Source organism: Oreochromis niloticus, linkage group LG6 (genome assembly GCF_001858045.2).
Source record: "Oreochromis niloticus isolate F11D_XX linkage group LG6, O_niloticus_UMD_NMBU, whole genome shotgun sequence".
Lineage (NCBI taxonomy): Eukaryota > Metazoa > Chordata > Actinopteri > Cichliformes > Cichlidae > Oreochromis > Oreochromis niloticus.
Window position 1 is genome coordinate 38,365,186 of NC_031971.2, and position 19,858 is coordinate 38,385,043.

Below are 19,858 nucleotides of genomic sequence, written 5' to 3' on the forward strand. Positions count from 1 at the left end.
TTGACTTGTATCCCACCACTGCAGCTCTGACAGGCTGTTCCTCTGATCCCCTGTTTTCCTAAAGCGAGTCGTTTCCTCAGCTACAGCCGCCGAGAGCACATCTTCAAAGGGGGGTGAGACGGAGCACCGGCAGGAGGGGGCGGAGCCTGGAGGGGCTCAAGACGCGCAGCCTATCATAGACTGTGTCACAACTGAGAATGCTGCTTACCTGTGCGCCAAAACTCTGACAGCCTTTCGCCTCACCTGGACCGTCTGCGATGGAGAAAAGCAGATGAAATATGATGAGGATTTTACTTTTCTGCGCGCATTTTTCCAACAAGGGCAAGAGCAGCGGAGCAGAGCCGAGACAGAGTTTACTTCCAAAAGAAAATCACAGCGGCAGCACCTCTGTAGGGCGGACAGGTAAGGCTGGTATTTTAACTTTCTGACATCTGCTGCGACCTCTGTGTGGTACCGTATGTCTGTTATAAACAAAAATCACAATGAAGTATTTAAAATCTTCATCAAACTGATGGAAAGTCTTCCAGGCTTCAAGTTAACTGGAGGTTTTTATTTATAAATTGAAAGTCTGAAAATACAACATGTTAGGTAGCGTACGCAGGTTACTTACTGGATAAATTCACGTTATAGAGGCTAACCAGCGACTGGCACTTAATTTTAGGTTATGTATTTAGATTTTGGCCAATAAACGCCAGTTTTAGGAAATAGAAATTCGAGATTGTTAAATTGTTGTTTTACAGCTGTAATCAGATCAGAATAAAAGATTTCTGCAGGAAGAAAAAAAACCAACAAGTTGACCCAGTCTGTTATATTAAATAATTAATGGAATGATGAAATAAAATCATAAAATATTTGACCTTAAATTTAAGACCAAGATTTCACTTAATAAATTTCAGGGAAATCAAATCAGATTTTAGTCTAATCTCAGTGCGATCAGTCTGGTTTTCCTATTAGAAAATTATTGCCTAACTAATGATGATACTGTAAATCCCTAATTGCATGCAATCCAAACTGGGGGATTTTTAAAAACATATATTTTAAAAAGTATAGAAAAGTGTAAATTAGGTTTTAAAAAAAGGTTTTAAAAAGTGAAAGATATCTTTCAACGTGAAGCTTGATTAGAGTTTTTTTTTAGTTAAATTAGTTTGTATGGGAAAGGTTTTACTCTGAAAATGCCAACAGTGCTGAGAAATCAGAGCTTCAGATTAAAATCTTTGTTTGATTAAAGCAGCTGAACCACACTGTAGGTACAGTTTTACTCAGAAGTGTTTTCCATTTGATTTATTTGACATAGATAATGATGTCATGAAGAATGTAATTGGCACTTTATTGTTGCAAATGATGAATGTGCATTTAAAGTGTTTGATAGACTTATGGCGATTTTAATGTAAAACAAAGCATCATATTTTACTTTTTGTTGTTAAAAGTAAAAACTATTATGTCATATACATTTTTTAAAAGTCCTAAAAAAATGGAGTAGGGGGGTGATCTTGAATAATATATTAGTAATTGCACAGTATATGACTACATTTTGCTGGACACACACTAGGAAGAAGAACAGGTCTGCTCTTTTTAAATGATTTAAAATTTGTCTATTTATTTAAAGTGTATAAAGAGAAGTCTGTGCTGAAGGACAGCTTGTGACGGCGAAGATCTGAGAAACAAAACACTTTATAAAGTTTGTCAAAATCAGCAAAAATAAAATACCTTGTCACTTCTAGTAGAGCGACCGACTCTAAACCTCCGTGGAGTCACTGTGAAACAGATTTTTGATTGAAAGTACTAACAAAAAAAAAATGTGTTGCAGGAAATTAATTTTACGCAGCTGAGTATGAATCAGTGTCTGACATGTAAAGCTGTCACTCATATCTAAACCATCTCTCACAGTTAAAGTGCAGAGGGAGAGATTAGCAGCCCCCACATCTCACTCTTTGCACACCGCTAACTTGATCCTTCGCCCAGGTGTGCAAATCGTCTTGGACTACGGTCACTGCATCATTGTTTTCACATCTATTTGTACTGATGGAGAACATTTGCTCACGTACGGCCACTCTGCAAAGTTCAAAACATCTGGTGTTGAGAGAAATGTGTTTGAAGCTTGTTTTTTATTCACCCTTCTGACAACAGCCATGACTCCTGCACAAAGGTGGTCTCCTCTCCACCCACGAGGTATTTAAACAGGTTAAAACAAACTTCTTCTAAATGTCATTTGACACTGAGCTTGTCTTTCTGGAGTGCCAGCGTTCACCTATGTTGTTGTACATCTGGACTGCAGTTAAACTGGACCACTGGTCAGACTGTAGCCCCTACACAAGATTTTAATGTTTGTTTTAACATCATTTTCTACTGATGGCAAACGTTTTCTCACATCTGGTCACTCTACAGAGTTCAGAAATGTTTGATTTTGAAGTTTGCCATTCATATATTCTCTGCCATAAACATGCACTCCACTCTACACGTCATGCACTTCTTGCAGGTTAAACCAAACTCCTTGTAAGTGTCAGCGTTACCGTTTTAACTGTGTGGTTCTACGTCTCTGATGATATGGGAAAGTAGACGGATGGTTGTTAAACTGGATCTGTAAATGACATCGGGTACTGGATTTTTCACACGTCTGAAGTCAAACTTTTGTCACTAAAAGAGTTTTTAACTTTTGTTCTGCAGCTGAACAGCACAAAGTTCAGAAATGTTTAATTTTGATAGACATGTGTTTGAATCATATATTTTATTCTGTCTTCTGAAAACAGATGTGACTCCTGCCACAAATCTGAGCTCCTCTCCATTTATAATGCAGCTCAAGCAGGTTCAAACAGACTGCTCTAAAAGCCCTCGCACTGAAACTGGTCTTTTCGGAGTGTAGACAATGTAACTGTTTGTTCTATATCTCGGATAATATGGGATGACAGACTGACAGATTAAAAGGAACAGCAGATCTTCCACAGGTCTGGAGTCAGACTTTGGACTTTTAATTGTTCGTTTTAACATCTTCTGTGGGCTAAATGCTATCTGACCCAGAGTGGAAACAGAATGGCTATTTTACCTGTTTTATCGCCGTGTGGGAGATGAGATGATGGACTTTAAATTTCCTGATTTTTGGTCTAACAGTATAAACAACAAGATAGTCCTTCAGTCTAGGGGACCTGTAATCTATGGAAGAAGACAGTTTGCAAGGCCCACCACATCTTTTACATGTCTGGAGTCAGACTGTGGTCATTACAGGACTTTTTAATGTTTGCTTTAATGTCTTTTGTAAGCATGGCAATCCTTTTCTCACATATCTGCTATCAGTGTTTGAAACACATGACATGACCTCCACTCTGACCTCCACTCCCAAACTAGTCCTTTTGGAGTACTAACATGACTGTTTTAATAGCTTTATTCTTAAATGTGCAACAGACTTATAGTTAAACCAGGCCTGATGAAAACGTCCAAGATTTGTTGATACTCAGTTAAGTTTTCTGAGTAGAAACAATTAGAAAATCACCAGCTGATGGACTAACAGTAACGAGTTCTGTCTTTCTCATCACTCCCTCAATCTGCCTCTTCTTTCTCAGTGGCAGGCTCGTAAATTGTGGCTCTGCTGAGTCTTGGTCAGACAGGTTTTATGACCAAAACTCTGTCATTGCTCTGAACCATCCTCCCCCGGGGGCCTCCCCTCGCTCCCTCCCCATGCCAGCTGTTCCTCTTAGGAGCTCGCAGTGCTTCCAGCACTTTAGCAAAGAGCTTGATTTGTTTATGTCAGTAAGAGCAAATTCGTGGAGGGACTGTGCCACTGTGCCGCCATGTCACATTCTCAAAAAATTACAGAGCAGTTTGTAGCTCTGGCTCCAGGCTGACAGGAGCTAAATCAGCTGGACCTTTAACGACAGACCTTTCATGTGGGAATTCCAAACAAATTGCTTTATGATTTCACTGAGACAAGAAAACATCTCTGAGTGGCTTTGGGTGAGCTTTTGAGAAGGAAATGTTGTATGCATGGTTTGACTGAAATGACCCAACATTCAGGATGCACGCCACACACGAAAAACTTGCAGAAAAGACAAGCAAAGGAAAAGGTCTAAAACGGTCTTCTTTGCTCATTGAAAAAATACCTCTTTATCACTTTTGATATATATTTGTGGATATTTATTTATAAAATCAATTTTTTGATTCATATAGCAGTGATAAAGAATCTTTCAAAAAAGGTTCTGGATAAGGATCAACTCCAAAAACAAATCGCTCTAAAAACAGGCTTAAAATTGTCATACTAACTTGTAATCCTGTGAACACACGAACTGAACCAATCGCACGGAGTCTTTGGTAGAGCTAAAAAGCCCAGAAATAAGAAATCATACATAAAAATAAAGAGAAGAGAAAAGAAAAGTAAGGACTCAATCACACTTTGACCTTTACCTGCACTCTGGAACAGCTACCTAACCCACCTGTCAAAAGAATTCATTTGCAGGTGTCTAAAAGCCTAATAATTTAGACTTTATGCTGGTAACAGACTTTCAGCCTGTTACCAGCATTCACAGCTGTGTCAGTGCAAGTGTAGTTACATTTACATCAGGTTACGGCTACGGCTTAGGTTAAGGCTTAGGCTATGACGTAAGTTATAGTATAGTGTTTCAGTAGAGTTTGCGGTTATGACATACCTACAGAAAAAATCCACTATAATGCTGAGATTTGGCTGAGAAGTGAGAGCTGACGAACTATTTTTACAGGTAGTCAAAAAGATGTCTAGAAATAGAAAAATCTGTCTATCTATCTATCTATCTATCTATCTATCTATCTATCTATCTATCTATCTAATATATAAAAATAAATATAGAAAAGATTTTACATAAAATACAATGAATACAGATATTTTGTAACATCTGAAAATACCATGTAAGTGTGATTGAAATATCTACTATGATGTACGACTCAACTTTTAATCATTGAAAAATCCTCAGTGGTTGAAATTAGGTCAAATTCACATCGTCGTAAGAGCCAGAAAAGACGATTTTTAAACCAAATTTAGATGTAAAGTGACGTCTTTTTAAAGCAGGGTATTGAACTCCAGGCCTCAAGTGCCAGTGTCATGCAGGTTTTAGATCTCACCCTGGGTCAACTTACCTGAATGACTAGTGACTACTTCATTACCAGACCTCTGGAGATATCCAAGACATGTTGAGGAGGTAATTTAGCCATTTAAATCATATCAGCTGTGTTGGATCAAGGACATGTCTAAAACCTGCAGGACACCGGCCCTTGAGGCCTGGAGTTCCCCCTCCCCTGTTTTAAAGGCTAAAAAAAATCACAAAATAACAAAATCACAGTCACAGAATAATGTATGTGGAGGAATGACTCAGGGGATACTTCACTGTCGCCAAGCCCAACTTCACCTACTTGCTACATCTGATGCCAGTTCAACCTGCTGCTAAGTGATCTACGCATCGGACAGGATGTCCATGAAGCTCGTGTTTTCACACAACCTGTCAGATATCACCAAATCATCTCCAGACTGCCATACCAGCCTCTAAAGCTTCAGACTACTTTATTGTTTCCTGCTGTAAAGATAATTACAGATGTTCATGGTTGGGCTGAGGTGGGTGGGGGTTAGTGGAAGTCAACAAGATCATCTTGGGCCAAGGACAAACCTCACGGGCTGGTAGCTTCTTGTCAAAGCTTCCACAGACTTGTCCACCTTTAACAAGCTTTGTGTCACCTGGAAATCTGAGCCCATCCCACTGACGCTGCTGCGGTTTGCATTCCTGGAGCGTGTTAGGCGCAGGATGCTATTTCAGCGCGTGTGCCCGTGATTATAGACGTAAAGTAATTGTTCTCATTTTGTCGTCGACTCCCATTCTCAGGCTCATGAATGTCGTCAGTCTGTAACTGTTGATGCTTTCTGCCTCCGGTGTGTAAGGGGCAGGGCGCTTCACGGGTCTCGCCTGGAGGGCTGTTGTTGTAAATCATGTGTGATTCATAAAAAACTGGTTCTCCTGTCTGCCAGGTTTCATCTCCAAAACCTCAGAGACGTACAAATAGACCTTGGCCTGCAGCCATACCTCCCTGGAACTTCTTCCTTTACCAAACTGCTCTCCTGTCAACACCCCCCTTTCCTCTCGTCCCTCCCCCATCTAACCATCATTATCCTCCCCCCGGCGCTGCCTCAGTGCAGGCCGATGATGTTGTTTTCTTTGTGCTTGTCTTTGACCGTCCTCCATGGGAAGTACCTGGCAGCGGATGCACGTAGCAGGCCTCTGCCTGGACACGTCCGGCTCCCCCCTCTCCTCCGTCTCCACGGCCATGCAGCGTGAGAACTGCAGTATCCATGGTGACGAAGGAGGTGTGCTTAGGGTTGGTTATTTAAATGTTGTAGACAGGCGGATTTAGGCCTGAACGTCAGCTCCTCTGAGGTTCAAAAACACACACATACACACAATATGACACACAGAAAAATGGTACAATCATGTTTCCAACAACTCGGGAATATTCTGAAGGTCAAAGAAATGTTGCAGAAGAAGTTACTCTTGCTTTTATTTCCTCCTTAGCGTGCCGTTGAGCTGTTAAGTTTAGCTCAGCTTTCGACTACACATCTCAGCAGCCTGACTTCTGATAAAAACCACACGCTCTTCTTACATTACCCAGTTTGGCCTCCTTGCACTGGTGCTAATTTAGTTTTCAATCCATTTTAAAATTCTGCTCATGACTTAGGAGGCTTTACTTTTTCAAGCGCCTGAGTTTATTGATGAAGTTTTAATTCCTCATTATCCTCTTTGTTCTGCTGGGTTCCCATCACCATCTAGTCAACCAGCCATGGCCTTACAAAACCTCCCAGTTATTTCTAATGGTGGTCGAAAAGTAAAAGGAGAAAATTTGTCTCTTCATGGTGTTAAAAAAAGAAAAAAAGAACAACTTAGATTTAGCAGTGATCTACATCAACCTCATGTCCAGTCCTGAGACAGCGACAGCAATTTAACACAACACGTGTTTGTTACTTGTATTATTCTGTGTAATCAACTCCACTTCACAGAAGGATGAGTCTGGGTTCTAATTAGATGGGTCATCTTTTGACCAGAATAGATGGCTTTTAATTTTAAATGGGCGTCTAGCAGCGCTGTCTCTTTTCATTACGTTTCATTACGTTTTTCCAGGGTGGGCGTCCAGGTAAAGGTCTGAGAGTGTCCGAGCGTGTCCTGGTAACTCAGCTCTGGACCTGTCTGCTTTTACGTTATCCTAACCTCATCCTTAAGACACATTTTTAAGACACTTTTTAAGCCTTTTTTAGAAATAGACTAAAAATAAATCTTAATTTCGTGCTTCCTGTCAGAGCAGAAAAGGTTTTTGGATTGGCTTGTTTTTAACACAGGTGGGGCTTTTGACCTGATTTGAAAGTGATTAACATATGGAGTCTTTTCAAATCCGGATCCAGGAAGTTTTGGACAGATTGATTAGAATTGTGTGAAGGAGGAACAATTGTAACAAACTAATCTTCATCCAGATGTACATCTCAACGCGAGGGACTCGTTCATGCATGTTGTTCAGAGAGTTTTGGGTCTTAGTGGGGAGATGAAGTCTTGGATTGCTTTTGTAAATTTGCTTTTTTTGTGCTTTTGTTTTATTCTTGATTGCTTTTAAAAGCTTGTTGTCCTCGTTGCTCAACAAGTTTTATGTTTGACCTTTTTGTTATTGTTAGAACGTTAAAACAGCAGAAGTTGAATCCTCTCCCAGCTTTTTTGGAGTCAAACCCTATGTTTAGTGAGGTCTCTCTCTTTTGGGAACGGCCTGAAAAGGTCAGACTTGGTGGAGCCTGCTGCATCACAATGACGTGTTTTCTATCTGTTTGACACAGGTTGTTTTTTTCCTCTCTGAAGGGCGTCAAAAGCAGCCAGGCTGCTTTTAATAGTGCATTCAATTTTCTTTAGAAGGCTAAAAGAAAACTCATAAAGATATTTATTATAGAAATACTTGATAGGAATGAAAACTGCTCATTCCTATTAAGCATTTCAATAATAAATGTCTCCATATTTTAGACTTCTTGTTTGTGTCTCCTGAAAAATAAACTTGGTCTCGTTAGTACTTCCATAACAGTCTTCTCTTTCTTTCTGCAGGTTTTTAATGCGTCACCATCCTGTCATGTGGTAATCATCTCAGTGTAACCCAAAAGACACTGAACAACACTTTGAGCAGGTGACCTCATCCACAGATTTGCACCTGCACGAGCTGCTCACATGGCCCACCCGTACGAGCCCTGGTTACGGACAGCACCACCTAGTGGCAGCTCAGACGACATGAACATCGCTTCCTGGTGGGACCTTCACAGAGACGTCCAAGCAGGCAGTTGGATAGACCTACAGACGGGTCAAGGTGTGGGCCTGCCTTCAGTGAATCCAGGCGGCTCCATGGGTTTGCAGCCTTCTCTGGGGCCCTATGGCTCTGACCCACAGCTGTGCACCCTGCCCCCGGCTCAGCACGCTCCACCCTCGCAACCATCCCATCTCTTCCCCCAGGACGGCTTCAAGATGGAGCCACTGGCCCCCGAAATGCTGCAGCAAGAAACCTTCTCAATGGAGGAACCTCAGGAGACGTCTGTGTCAGCTCGCCCCAAGCCCCAGCGCCGCTCTTCTTCCAGAGGCGGCAGCCAGGCTGTGTGCCGCTGCCCTAATTGCGTCCACGCTGAGCAAATGGGCCAGAGCACTGACGACAGCAGAAGGAAGCACATGCACAATTGCCACATCCCCGGCTGTGGCAAAGCCTATGCCAAGACCTCCCATCTGAAGGCTCACCTGCGCTGGCACAGCGGAGACCGGCCGTTCGTCTGCAACTGGCTGTTCTGTGGCAAGAGGTTCACGCGCTCTGATGAACTACAGCGACACCTACAGACGCACACTGGCGCCAAGAAGTTCAGCTGCGCATTATGTCCCAGAGTGTTTATGCGCAACGACCACCTGGCCAAGCACATGCGCACGCATGAGTCCCCGCCAGGACAAGGGGAGGACAGGCTAAACGGAGATGGGAGGGGGGATAAGAGCTTTGATGCATCTACACCTCCCCAGTCATCCTCAAACGTGTCTGACAGCACAGATCCTCCACTGAAGCTGAAGTGTGAGACAGACGCCTCCGTCTCCAGCGTGACGGGGCAGTCGGGCTAGCTGCGCCGCGTTCAGTTAAAGGGTTGCCATCACCTCACAGAGGTGTCATAGTTTCATGATAGATTAGAGAGTAGAAGGAAGGTATGAACACTCTTTCACTGATGAACACTGATGGAACAAAAAATATGTATGTGTGGTCCTGTGAATTTATCACACAAATGTGATAAACCGTGATGCCACGGCACGCTGAAAAGCAGGAATCCTATTGATCTTGTGTGTAAACCTTTCGTCTGTGACTACTAAAGGTGAAGGGTGGCGAAGGAGGCGATGGAGCTGAAGCTGCAGCTTGTTGCTGGACTTCGATTGCTGCTAGCGCTACAGCCACCAGTAGCCCAAGAGACTGACATGAGTTCATGAGAAGGTGGTTAGGTAGCTTGTTTACAATCAGATCAAATGTGTAACTGGAAGAAAAGAGCATTGAGTTTAACAGTTTCAAGGAAAGCAGACAGTGATATTGATATTTTCCTTGTGTTAAGACTGTTACCACACGTGTGTGTAGCCTACTGTACTGGAAGAAGATGTAGGTTAGCAGCCATTTGAATGGGTGAAAGTCCAGAAGACCAAAGAGTGTGACAATGATTAAAATGGTCTGTAATCCAAAGGAAATACAACTTTAATGTTGTACTATGGCCAAAATAAGGCTGGTGATAATATAATATAATATAATATAATATAATATAATATAATATAATATAATATAATATAATATAATATAGAAAATTATGCACTACAATGGCTAGTGTTTACCAAAATACTGTGTTTATGTCACTGCTACAGTGGCACTTATTAACACACAGTAGGAGAATGTGAACAGGTGTTCCACTGGGAGCACAACAAAGAAAAAAACTACTACAGTGATGTGAAAAACTCACAAGGACGGAGGCTGAATGGCGGGCGGATGGGAAATGCCGGCTGGTGAAATGAAGCCCGGTTTCTGTCGAGACACGCCGATGAGAGAAGTCACATCTGGCAGCAAGACAAACACAACTCCACAGATCGGCCCTGTCAACACGACAGGCTTGCACAGAGAAATACTCCTTCTGCTACATCTGCCATTTAAGGTTAAGGATAGAGCTGATGTTCTTGCTTTTTTATGAGTTGTGGCTAAAACACAACCAAACCGTGGCCCCAACATTAAATGGGTCACTGACGATGACTGCTAAGAGGTTTGTCTGGAGCCCGATGCAGTCCCGCCGTTTAAAGCTGCATTTAACTGCAGCTTTTGTAACAATGGCTCAAATGTGTAATGTGAAAGAGCTCACTTGATGAGTCACCACTCATTCATCTCATCTGTACTCTATGTTTTAGCATCTTTTAGGTCATTGTTTTGGTTTATCTGCCCTCACCTTTACTGTTGTTTCAGCTTCACCCATGAATCATGCTTCCAGCTCACTGCTGCCTCTAAACAGACAGAGCAAGCAACTCGCTGCAAAACATAAAACTACAAAACTTTATTTTATTTTATTTTTTAATAAAAGGGAGTCAATATTAAACTCACAATATTCAAGGGGCAAAAAATACACTATATGGACAAAAGTACTGGGCCACCTACACATTGCATCTGCAGAAGCTCCCAGTGCACAGTTTTTGTGCTGATGTTAATGCCAATTTTTTCAATGTCTGTAAAAGCAGACTGCCTGGCGAGGTGCTTGATGTTACACAGCTGTGCCAATGCAACTGAAAACACCTAAATTCAAAGTTTAAGACGTGCGGCTCAATACTTTTACAAATATAGGGTATAATTCTAAAAATCAAATACAGATTTAAAATACACCAGCATTTGCTGGTTTTCCTGCTGCCCCCAAGAGGCCAAAATTAAAATAACACAAAAGAAAATCTTTAAAAAAAAACAAAAAAAAAACCCAAACATTTTTTTTAAAAGCATAAAGATGGACATTGCCACCGTGATAAAGTAATGGTTTTGCACTCATTAGCACCATGTTGTTTTTTGTTTTGTTTTGTTTTTTGTTTGTTTGTTTTTTTAGCTAGAAGTAACCGTGTATGGATAAAAGGGCAGAGTGCTAAGTTATCAGCAAACTGTAAAGCTCACGTGTCAGTCAACACAGCTGCACCATTAACTTAATTAAACAAGTAGATGAGTTCTAAAAACAAAATTTTTTATGAAAAGAGAGAAAAAAAACACTTTTGGAGTCCCTCAAGTGGACATTAGAGGTACTGCATTTTTGCCTTTTCCATGTTGGCTTTATTTTTCAGCTCTTAAGGCCCCCCCCCTATCGTTTTTCACACAGATATTCCACCTTGAGTCTGTCAGGTGACACCCCCGTCGTTATGACGCCTTTGCTTGTTCACACTGAACCACAGCGAGTCAGAGCGGTTAAACACAGGTCGGCCTAATCAGAGGGGCATGACGTCTTATGTGTCCCATCGAGTTTTCGGAAGGGCGGGCGCCACATTCCAGCATTTGACACTTGATGAGTGTGCTGTTAGGCAGTGTTACAGTAGATGGTTGATAGCTGCTCACCTTTTCAATAAAGGTGCTACTAACACACAATGACACACCTCTCATGGGCTTTCTGTTCCAAACTGGACCGACAAGGTTGCTTATTTGAGAACTTATGTGCCTTTGTTTTATATTAAAGAAAAGAGTTCTAGACCACAGCTTTTTGCAAATGAGGAGCAACCAATGCAGTGCAACATCTCTCAAAACACAAACGGACTACACTAGAATATATTGCACAGGAAGGGTGGAAATAGTGGATCGTGTGGACCCAGGTTCACACTGTTTCATGATTACTATCTGCCGGCTTGAAGCTGAAAGCCCTCCGGTTCACTTTTGAACCTTTAACACAGAAGGTGTGGTTGTACTTGAATCTCCCTGCTGTGAACAGGCAGTACATAAAAGAGGTGGAACATGATGGTCATGTCATAAACATGTGAAAGAAAATGTCAGAATGGCTCAAAATCTTCACGCTGTCATCACATATGTCATCTGACTGAGCGGTGCACTCCTGGATTTCCTCATTGAGTGGTTTCATATAGTTCTTCCAAACGTTTCCAGCCCCCATTTACATTTCAATAAGAGCTGCTGCAGTTTTGTTTTTATTTTCAGAGACACGTCATCTAACAGAACACTTTGCTGAAACACAAGCACCGTTCGACTCCCTTTTTCTGCAGCGTTAACGTGCCGAGAGAGGCTGCGCTGGCAGACCAGCAGCAGAAAGAGCTTTGGTTACTTGTTTTGGGTAGTTAACTTTCATAATCGATATTGTATGATTGGTAGTTGTGTAGCAAGCAGTGCGAGCAGCTTTAAAGTGTAAAACACTTTTAGGATGTATGTAAACCGTCACAGACGTTAGGCAGATTTTTATATATTAGAGAGCTTGAATTACTGGAGGCTCACAGTTGCTGTATTAATGTATAATAACAAATGAAAGACAATGCTTAAACATTAGTCAATTATTGTGTATTGACTATTATTATTATTAATAATAATAATAGTAATAATTTCTGAGTTCTTTCCTTTTATGGACAACATTTTGAATTGGTTACTGTAGTAAATGTAATAGTTGTGGAGACTGTAATAAAATAAGTTCAAAAACTTTTAATAAGTTAAATATCTCGGTGTAATAACGTATTTAATCTATTATTGCCCTTTATTAAATAAAGATATATGTATATATTCTGTGTTCATGTTTAACTTTTATTTATAGGAGGCAGAATTTCTGAATTTCTTTTTGTTTTAATTTGCACCCAGAAAAAAAGAGACAAATAATAATAATAATGCACTCACTTCGTTAGGTATACTTGTTCCACTGCTTGTTAATGCAAATATCTAATCAGCCAATCACACAATAACAACTCAGGGCATTTAGACATGTAGACATGGTGACGACAACCTACTGAAGTTCAAACCGAGCATCAGAATGGAGAAGAAAGGGGATTTAAGTGAGTTTGACTGTGGTATGGTTGTTGGTGCCAGACAGACTTATCTGAGTATTTCACAAACTGCTGATCTGCTGGGATTTCACACACAACCATCTCTGGGTTCATAAAGAATAGACAGAGAAAGAGAAAATATCCAGTGAGCGGCAGTTGTCCGGGTGAAAATTCCTTGTTTATTCCAGAGGTCAGAGAGGAATGGCCAGACTGCTTCGAGCCAATAGGAAGGCAGTATTAATTCAAGCTTTGCAACTAAGGTATGCCGGGAAGTATCCCTGAGCATACATGTTGAACTCAGTAGCAGAAGACCACACTGAGTGCCACTTTCATCAACTAAGAACAGGAAACTGAGACCACAACTTACAGTCTCTGCGAAGTTGGACCATAACAGATTGGAAAAACTTTACCTGGTCTTATGAGTCTCAGGTAGTAGAGTCATTATTGGGTGTAAACATCAGGAAGCATGAATCCACCTGATTTGTGTCAATGGTTTGGGCTTCTGGGAGTGTTGTGGGAGATATTTTATTGGCACATCTTTGACCCCTAGTACCGACTGAGCACTGTTTAAATGCCACAGCCTACCTGAGTATTGTTCCTATCCATGTTTATCCTTTTAGTTTTTTAACTTCTTCTTATTCATCAAGTGCAATCAGACAGTCCAATCATTCACGTCTCCATTTGACAGATATAGTGTCAGTGCAATTACATCTTTCTTTCTTTCTTCCTAAAAATCAGTCCACAATTTCTGATATTCTTACGCTCCATATTTGCTCCATAACTACATGAAATGAGAGAAATAAGGAGTAACCAAACATAAATAATAACATCTGCCGGGGGTCATAAAAATACTCTGAGATCTAACAATATGGATCATATATCTATGAATTAGGGATAAGAAAGGTGGTGGTGGGAGTAAACATCAGAGGAATTAAAGAGGAAGTGCTGAGGTTCATTGTAATGAAAGTAAATCTGTAAACCTCCTTCGCCCTCTCCTTCTATTGACCCACCATTGACCCACTGTGGCCTCAGCCAGGTTACTGTGATCATCTTCTTAGCAATGAATAAAACAACTCTCAGTAGGAATATCCAATTGTTGCTTTTTCTGGTGCCCAACATATTGATCTTCTTTTTAATAGCTCATTTGATTGTTAACATAAAGAATTGCTCCATACTTGGTGGTGTGGCACATAGCTTGTCCCATTCTTTGTGTTTCTGTACATGTAGGCTCTCAGCTATAAGTACCTCTGAAAAATCATGTGCTGCATGTTTGAGCTGAAGCTGTTCAGAAGACACAGCTCGTCTGCCTCAAATAGCTGACCCAACATTATAAGTCCCTTTCTTGCCACCTTCTAAACCCCGCCTCTAATTTGGAGGGAAGAAAGTGAGAACGATGTGCAATCATCTTGCTTAAGAGTCTTAATTTCTTTCTCACAATGGACCATTTTAAAGGTAGGTTTTTCACAACAATTATTTATTTGATTTCTTCTCCAGATGACTTTACTCATGAAGGGGATTGTATCTGAAAATATATTTGATCATTCATTCTGTTCCACCCTGACCTAGATGGTTTGTCCATCCACAGTGTACCCATCTTCTGATGACTACTTCCAGGGGTATATCACACCTTGACACAAAATGTTTGAACATGACAGTCAGTTTACTGTAATCAAATGGCCTCCACAGTCATCAGATCTCAGTCCTATAGAGCACCTTTGGGATGTGGTAGGACAGGAGATTCTCATCATGGATGTGCAGCTGACAAATCTGCAGCTTGTGATGCTATCATGTAAACATGGACCAAAATCCCCAAGGAATGTTTTAAGCACCTTGTTGATTCTACGCCACTAAGATTTAAGACAGCAAAAAAAGGGAGTCCAGCCTGATATTAGTAGGGTGTAACTAATAAAATGGCCAATATGCATATAATATTAAGCTGAGAAACAAACAAACAGTTGTTTGGCCATACAACCTGACAGAAGGTCTGTAATAAAATACTGACATTCTTTAATTTAAACTAAAATAATAAACTGTAAGGCAAACATTGATTTAAAAATACAATTTTCCTACTAGACGATTAAAAACAAAATATTCTAATAATTAATTGTGTGGAAATGGTTACTTTCAGAACTGTCAATTTGACTGGTAATTGTTTTTGTGGAAAATATTTTAAAAAATTACTTATGACTCACCTTTGATGGGAGATTTTATTATTTTGAAGTTTTAGTCATATTTTGCACCGTAAATCTTGGTAAGACGCATCTAAGGATAAATGACCCAAATAAACCCCCTGAAGGTGTTGTGTTCGGGGACAACATACGGCTCTTAGATGCCAATATAAATATTTAAACAGGCAGAACTCATGGCAGGATTTTAAAGGCTTTATTAAAGGCTTCTTAGCTGGAAAAAATAAATTGCTGTAATTTTTAAGTCAGTTTCAGCAGTAGACTGTATATTATTGTTTCATTTTCATAAAAAATGACTATGTATAATAATGGCATTAATATAGAAACCTATATGTGCAATATAATAATACGCACTTATATAATTTTAATAAAGATTTTACACGTCTATGCTTGCCACCGAAAGCACCTCATTTAACGGAGTTTTTTTAAGGACCAGTAAAAGCACCATGAGCTAAAACCGGAAGACGAAATATTAAAAACAGGATATACACAAAACGCGTCACACTCAAGCGTCGGCAGCTCCATTTTCCAGCTGGTGAAAAACTTTCGTGGTTTCACCTTCAGTCGCTAACGGTCAGTTTTGGCCTTTTCCATTTCTCTTTGGGGCTGAAAAGAAACGTTTTTCAAGATGGGAGGCGGCGATCTGGTAAGTCTGAGTCTTAATCTTTCACTACGGGCGCATGCGCCGGGGAAGAAACAACGCTAATGCCAAACTCCATTGAAAATAATATTTAATTTATAGATGTTTGCTTACATGTCATACACACACATTTAGGGCTTGAATTAAAAGCTTTTGGAATTCTGTAGGAAGCATAGTTAAGTTCGGCCATATTTACTTTAACTGGGGTCTCCTTATTTCTTAACTAGCTGTGGATTATAAATATGATTAAATTTTGAGATCAGAAACCTTTTATAAATATTTTACTTATTTTTTCTGTGTAGAATGTACTTATAGATATGAAGTGTTATAGATTTTGTTGTCAAGTCACATCCCAGTAGAGTAAAATTAATAAAATTAAGAACTAGAGATATTAAAGCCTTCGGCTAGTTATTGTCCACTAAAAGGGAGCTCCTGGTGGTTTCCAATGATGTAGCCGTTGATGGTTTTGACATGTTTTCTACCAGAACTTGAAAAAGAGCTGGCACCCCCAGACTATGAAAAACATTGAGCGTGTCTGGAAAGCTGAGCAGAAACATGAGGCTGAACGTAAAAAGATCGAGGAGCTCCAGAAGCAGCTGAAGGAGGAACGAGCCCGAGAAGAAATGACAAAATATGCAGAGGAAACCGGCGTTTTAAAGTGAGTTATCTCCTGTGTTATGAGGAACGATAAGTTAATGGTTCAAAGAAGAACGTTATGTCTGAGATATGCTGTACTTTTCTTGGATGGTGACAGAAAAAAAGATGATCGGTTAGACTGGATGTACCAGGGCCCTGCCGGTCAGGTGTCCAGGGATGAGTACCTGCTTGGGCGCCCCATTGACAAGCAGATCACTGACCAGTATGAGGAGCCAGAGAGCGGTCCCTCAGCTGAGACAGGCCTCCTGCCTGGGTCCATATTTAACCCCGCCACCCCTGCCTCCAGCTTGGATTTGGCTGCCAAGATCAGGGAAGACCCCCTGTTTGAAATCAGGTGAGTGAACGTGCCACTCTCTTTTGATTTGTTCTGAAGATATTGGTAATTTTGCAGATGATCATGTTTGTGTTTTGTTGGTGTTGTAAAGGAAACGTGAGGAAGCAAAGAAGAGAGAAGTCCTGACTAATCCAGTAAAGATGAAGAAAATTAAAGAAATGGTAACGTTAAGGTCCAAAAAGCTGGTATCGGTGTTGGTTAATGAGATATAACATCCTAAAAAGCATTATTATTACAGGCTGATGATTTCCATCATGTAAATATTTGTATTTGTTTGGTTGTTTTTAAACAGCTTCGCCAAAACCTTGACAAGAAAGAAAAGAAAAAGAAGAGGAAGAAGGAGAAGAAGGAGAAGAAAGGAGACAAAGACAGAAGGAAGGAAAAGAAGCATAAGAGGAGGAGTTCAAGTTCGAGCTCAGAGGAAGACGATGAGAAGAAACACAGGTTAGTAAAGAGGTTGTTTCAGAAATGATTGCAGTATGTTATGAGACTTCTGTGCAAACCAGCAAATTGCTCATAAGTACCACTTTTTTTTATATATCATTTTTGATTTGTTTTTCAGGTCACACCCACGAGACAACTCCTCAGACACCAAATCTCATTCTCATCATCATCATCCAGGCTATGGTCTACAGGTCTGTACCACAGCTACTGTGATCACACACATGCACATGACTTATCCTACATTTTCAGCATCTGATCTCTGAGACATCCACTATGTGGGAAACAGTCCTAGAGCCTCTAAAGGGAAAGTCTGCAGGGTGTCTGTCTTAAGTTCAAGCTTGTATTTGTGAAAAGTAAATGTGCCATAACTAAACAGCAAAGCTCATCAGGTTAAAGGGTAGAGTCATGCTTTGCTTCGTTAGTTCCAAATTAAGGGATACTCTCTGCATCATGAGTGGGTAACAAATTGTAACAGGTGTGGAAGTGATTAATCAGATGTGCACTGGCAAAACCAATCGCTTCATCTTTAAAGTGTTTTTAGTAAATATGCTTATAAATATCCACAAAATATTAACCTTGTTCAGCATGCCTGGAAAAACTTTAATATGCATGCAGAATGCATGCATGAGTGTGTTCACATTCTGCCATTCTGACCCACAATTCTCTGTGTAAGCTGCACATACAGCACGAGAGTAGAAGTTGAAAGCCTTCAACAAGTAGAAATAAGGGACTCCCGGTGACCAGGGAGCTAAAGTTTCTTTGCAAGTGTTGTTGGTTTTTTTTTTTTGTTTTTTTGTTTTGTTTGTTAAGACCAGCATGCAGCTTTTCTTTTTCCTGGGGGTTTCCGGCCCAATCCACTGTGAGGGGAGACCCCCCCTGAAATGTATTCCTGATTTTTGGTCTTTTCCATCAGCTCCCAACAGGCAGACATCAACAGACCTCGACCTTCTCTGGTCACTCAGGGCGGCGTGAGAGGAGCCGATCCCGATCACCTCACAGGAATTACAAGGACAGCCGCTCCTACACTTCATCCTCTTCACATCGGAGTGAAAAGAAGCAGGAACCCAGAGCTCCCAGCCCACAGAAGGATCGCTACCAGAGACAGAGGAACCACGTGTCCAAGTAAGAGTGTACACATCTCCAAAAAGTATGTTTGTGAACGTATTGGTATGATAACTGATTAAATATTGCAATAACTGCTTTGATCTGCTCTTTTTTTGCAAGCACATGTAAATATTATCATTGTTGTAACTGTGATACGTGTGTTAAGATGGGCAGAGAGCGGGCTGCTTAAATTGTAACGTGTTACATAAAATCTCATCTTTATCACCACCCACGCTGAACTGGTTAATTTTCCATGTTGTTCTGTCTGATGTAGGAAGCTCTCTGCAGAGGAGATGGAGCGAAAGAGGTGTGAGATGATGGACCAAGCCAAGCAGAGGGAGGAGGACAGGGAGAATAATGTGAAGCGCTATAAGAGGCAGGACGAGCAGGAGAAGCAGAGGGAACAAAACGCCAAGCATGACCGCCATGCTGGCTTCATCCAGTAAGTTCAGAGTGTGATGTTTGTGGATACAAGTCTGATAATCAGATTAGTTATTTGTGTCTGTTTGTGCATTTTAAGTTTCAGTAACTGACCTTTGTCATCTTGCAGCAACATGAAGCTGGAGAGTGCTGCGAGCTCCTCCTTAGAGGATAGAGTGAAGAGAAATATCCACTCCATTCAGAGGACGCCAGCCTCCCTGGAAAACTTCATGAAACGATAAAGACAAAAATTCACATTACAGTCAATGAACTGACTAAAAAGACTGCCACACACCATTTTATAGCTTTTTTTTTTTTTTTAAGTGGACTGGGGCAGGTGAGCTGCGAGCCTGTCAGGAATTCAAACACAGGCTTTTAATTTGAAAAGCAGATGTCACAGTATTCATATGTACAGTACAAAAGGCCTGTTGTTGCTTCATGTGTTTTAGCTACTTTCTTCAAATCATATAACTGTTTATAAGGTTAATGTAAGTTTGTGCAATTTACTGTTTTTGTTTTTACATATTGATAGGACCTCTTATCTCAAATACTTTTGTAATATTCATTTGGTACTGTGAGCAACAAATGGTATAAAAACTACATTTCTGGATTTGTATTCATTCTTTTTTAAATGCCACTTGTCACTGATCATAGACTGTTATTTAAGAGAAGATATACTTTGAATACCCTGAAGTGGGGGAATTCCTTTACTTACCGCACGTGAAAGTTAAGATCAAACAGATCAAATAAAGAGAGTGGAAATAGAATAAAATGTGTCAAAATAAATATATTAGCATGGTAAAGCTCATTTGAAATCAAAGTAAAGCAGTTATGTAACTATATAATAGTTAACTAGCTTAGTCATCGAGCTGTATAAGCACATCTCACAGACACACACAGACCAGCTAATTCATGCAATCTAACCAAGAAAATGTTAAAAGTTCCCCAAAACCAAAGTTCTGTATCTCACTGCAAACCATAATGGATGTCACAATTGCATTAGTGGACCAACAGCATCAAGAGCACTCTGTGAAGCTCAGTGGCTACAGGAGGTGAA

At 40.5% G+C, this 19,858-nt stretch overlaps 2 protein-coding genes across 2 annotated transcripts; both read left to right on the forward strand.

The window, feature by feature from the left end:
- Window positions 1-258: 258 nt before the first annotated feature.
- Window positions 259-12,725, forward strand: sp6 (Sp6 transcription factor). Its single transcript, XM_005470121.4, has 2 exons — window positions 259-402; window positions 8,079-12,725. The coding sequence occupies exon 2, from the start codon at window positions 8,199-8,201 to the stop codon at window positions 9,117-9,119; it is 921 nt and encodes a 306-aa protein (XP_005470178.1). The 5' UTR covers window positions 259-402; window positions 8,079-8,198; the 3' UTR covers window positions 9,120-12,725.
- A 2,978-nt stretch (window positions 12,726-15,703) lies between these two features.
- cwc25 (CWC25 spliceosome associated protein homolog) lies at window positions 15,704-19,411 on the forward strand. Its single transcript, XM_003447974.5, has 9 exons — window positions 15,704-15,848; window positions 16,328-16,500; window positions 16,597-16,833; window positions 16,925-16,994; window positions 17,126-17,277; window positions 17,396-17,468; window positions 18,191-18,399; window positions 18,656-18,823; window positions 18,932-19,411. The coding sequence occupies exons 1-9, from the start codon at window positions 15,831-15,833 to the stop codon at window positions 19,041-19,043; spliced, it is 1,212 nt and encodes a 403-aa protein (XP_003448022.1). The 5' UTR covers window positions 15,704-15,830; the 3' UTR covers window positions 19,044-19,411.
- The last annotated feature ends 447 nt before the right edge of the window (window positions 19,412-19,858 follow it).

Bases quoted from the DNA above. Each gene is read 5' to 3' on its own strand.
- cwc25 (XM_003447974.5), top strand. The intron at 16,995-17,125 runs GTAACGTTAAGG...GTTTTTAAACAG, and splicing joins TGAAGAAAATTAAAGAAATG to CTTCGCCAAAACCTTGACAA. The intron at 17,469-18,190 runs GTCTGTACCACA...CTTTTCCATCAG, and splicing joins ATCCAGGCTATGGTCTACAG to CTCCCAACAGGCAGACATCA.
- sp6 (XM_005470121.4), top strand. From the start codon at position 8,199: ATGGCCCACCCGTACGAGCCCTGGTTACGGACAGCACCACCTAGTGGC.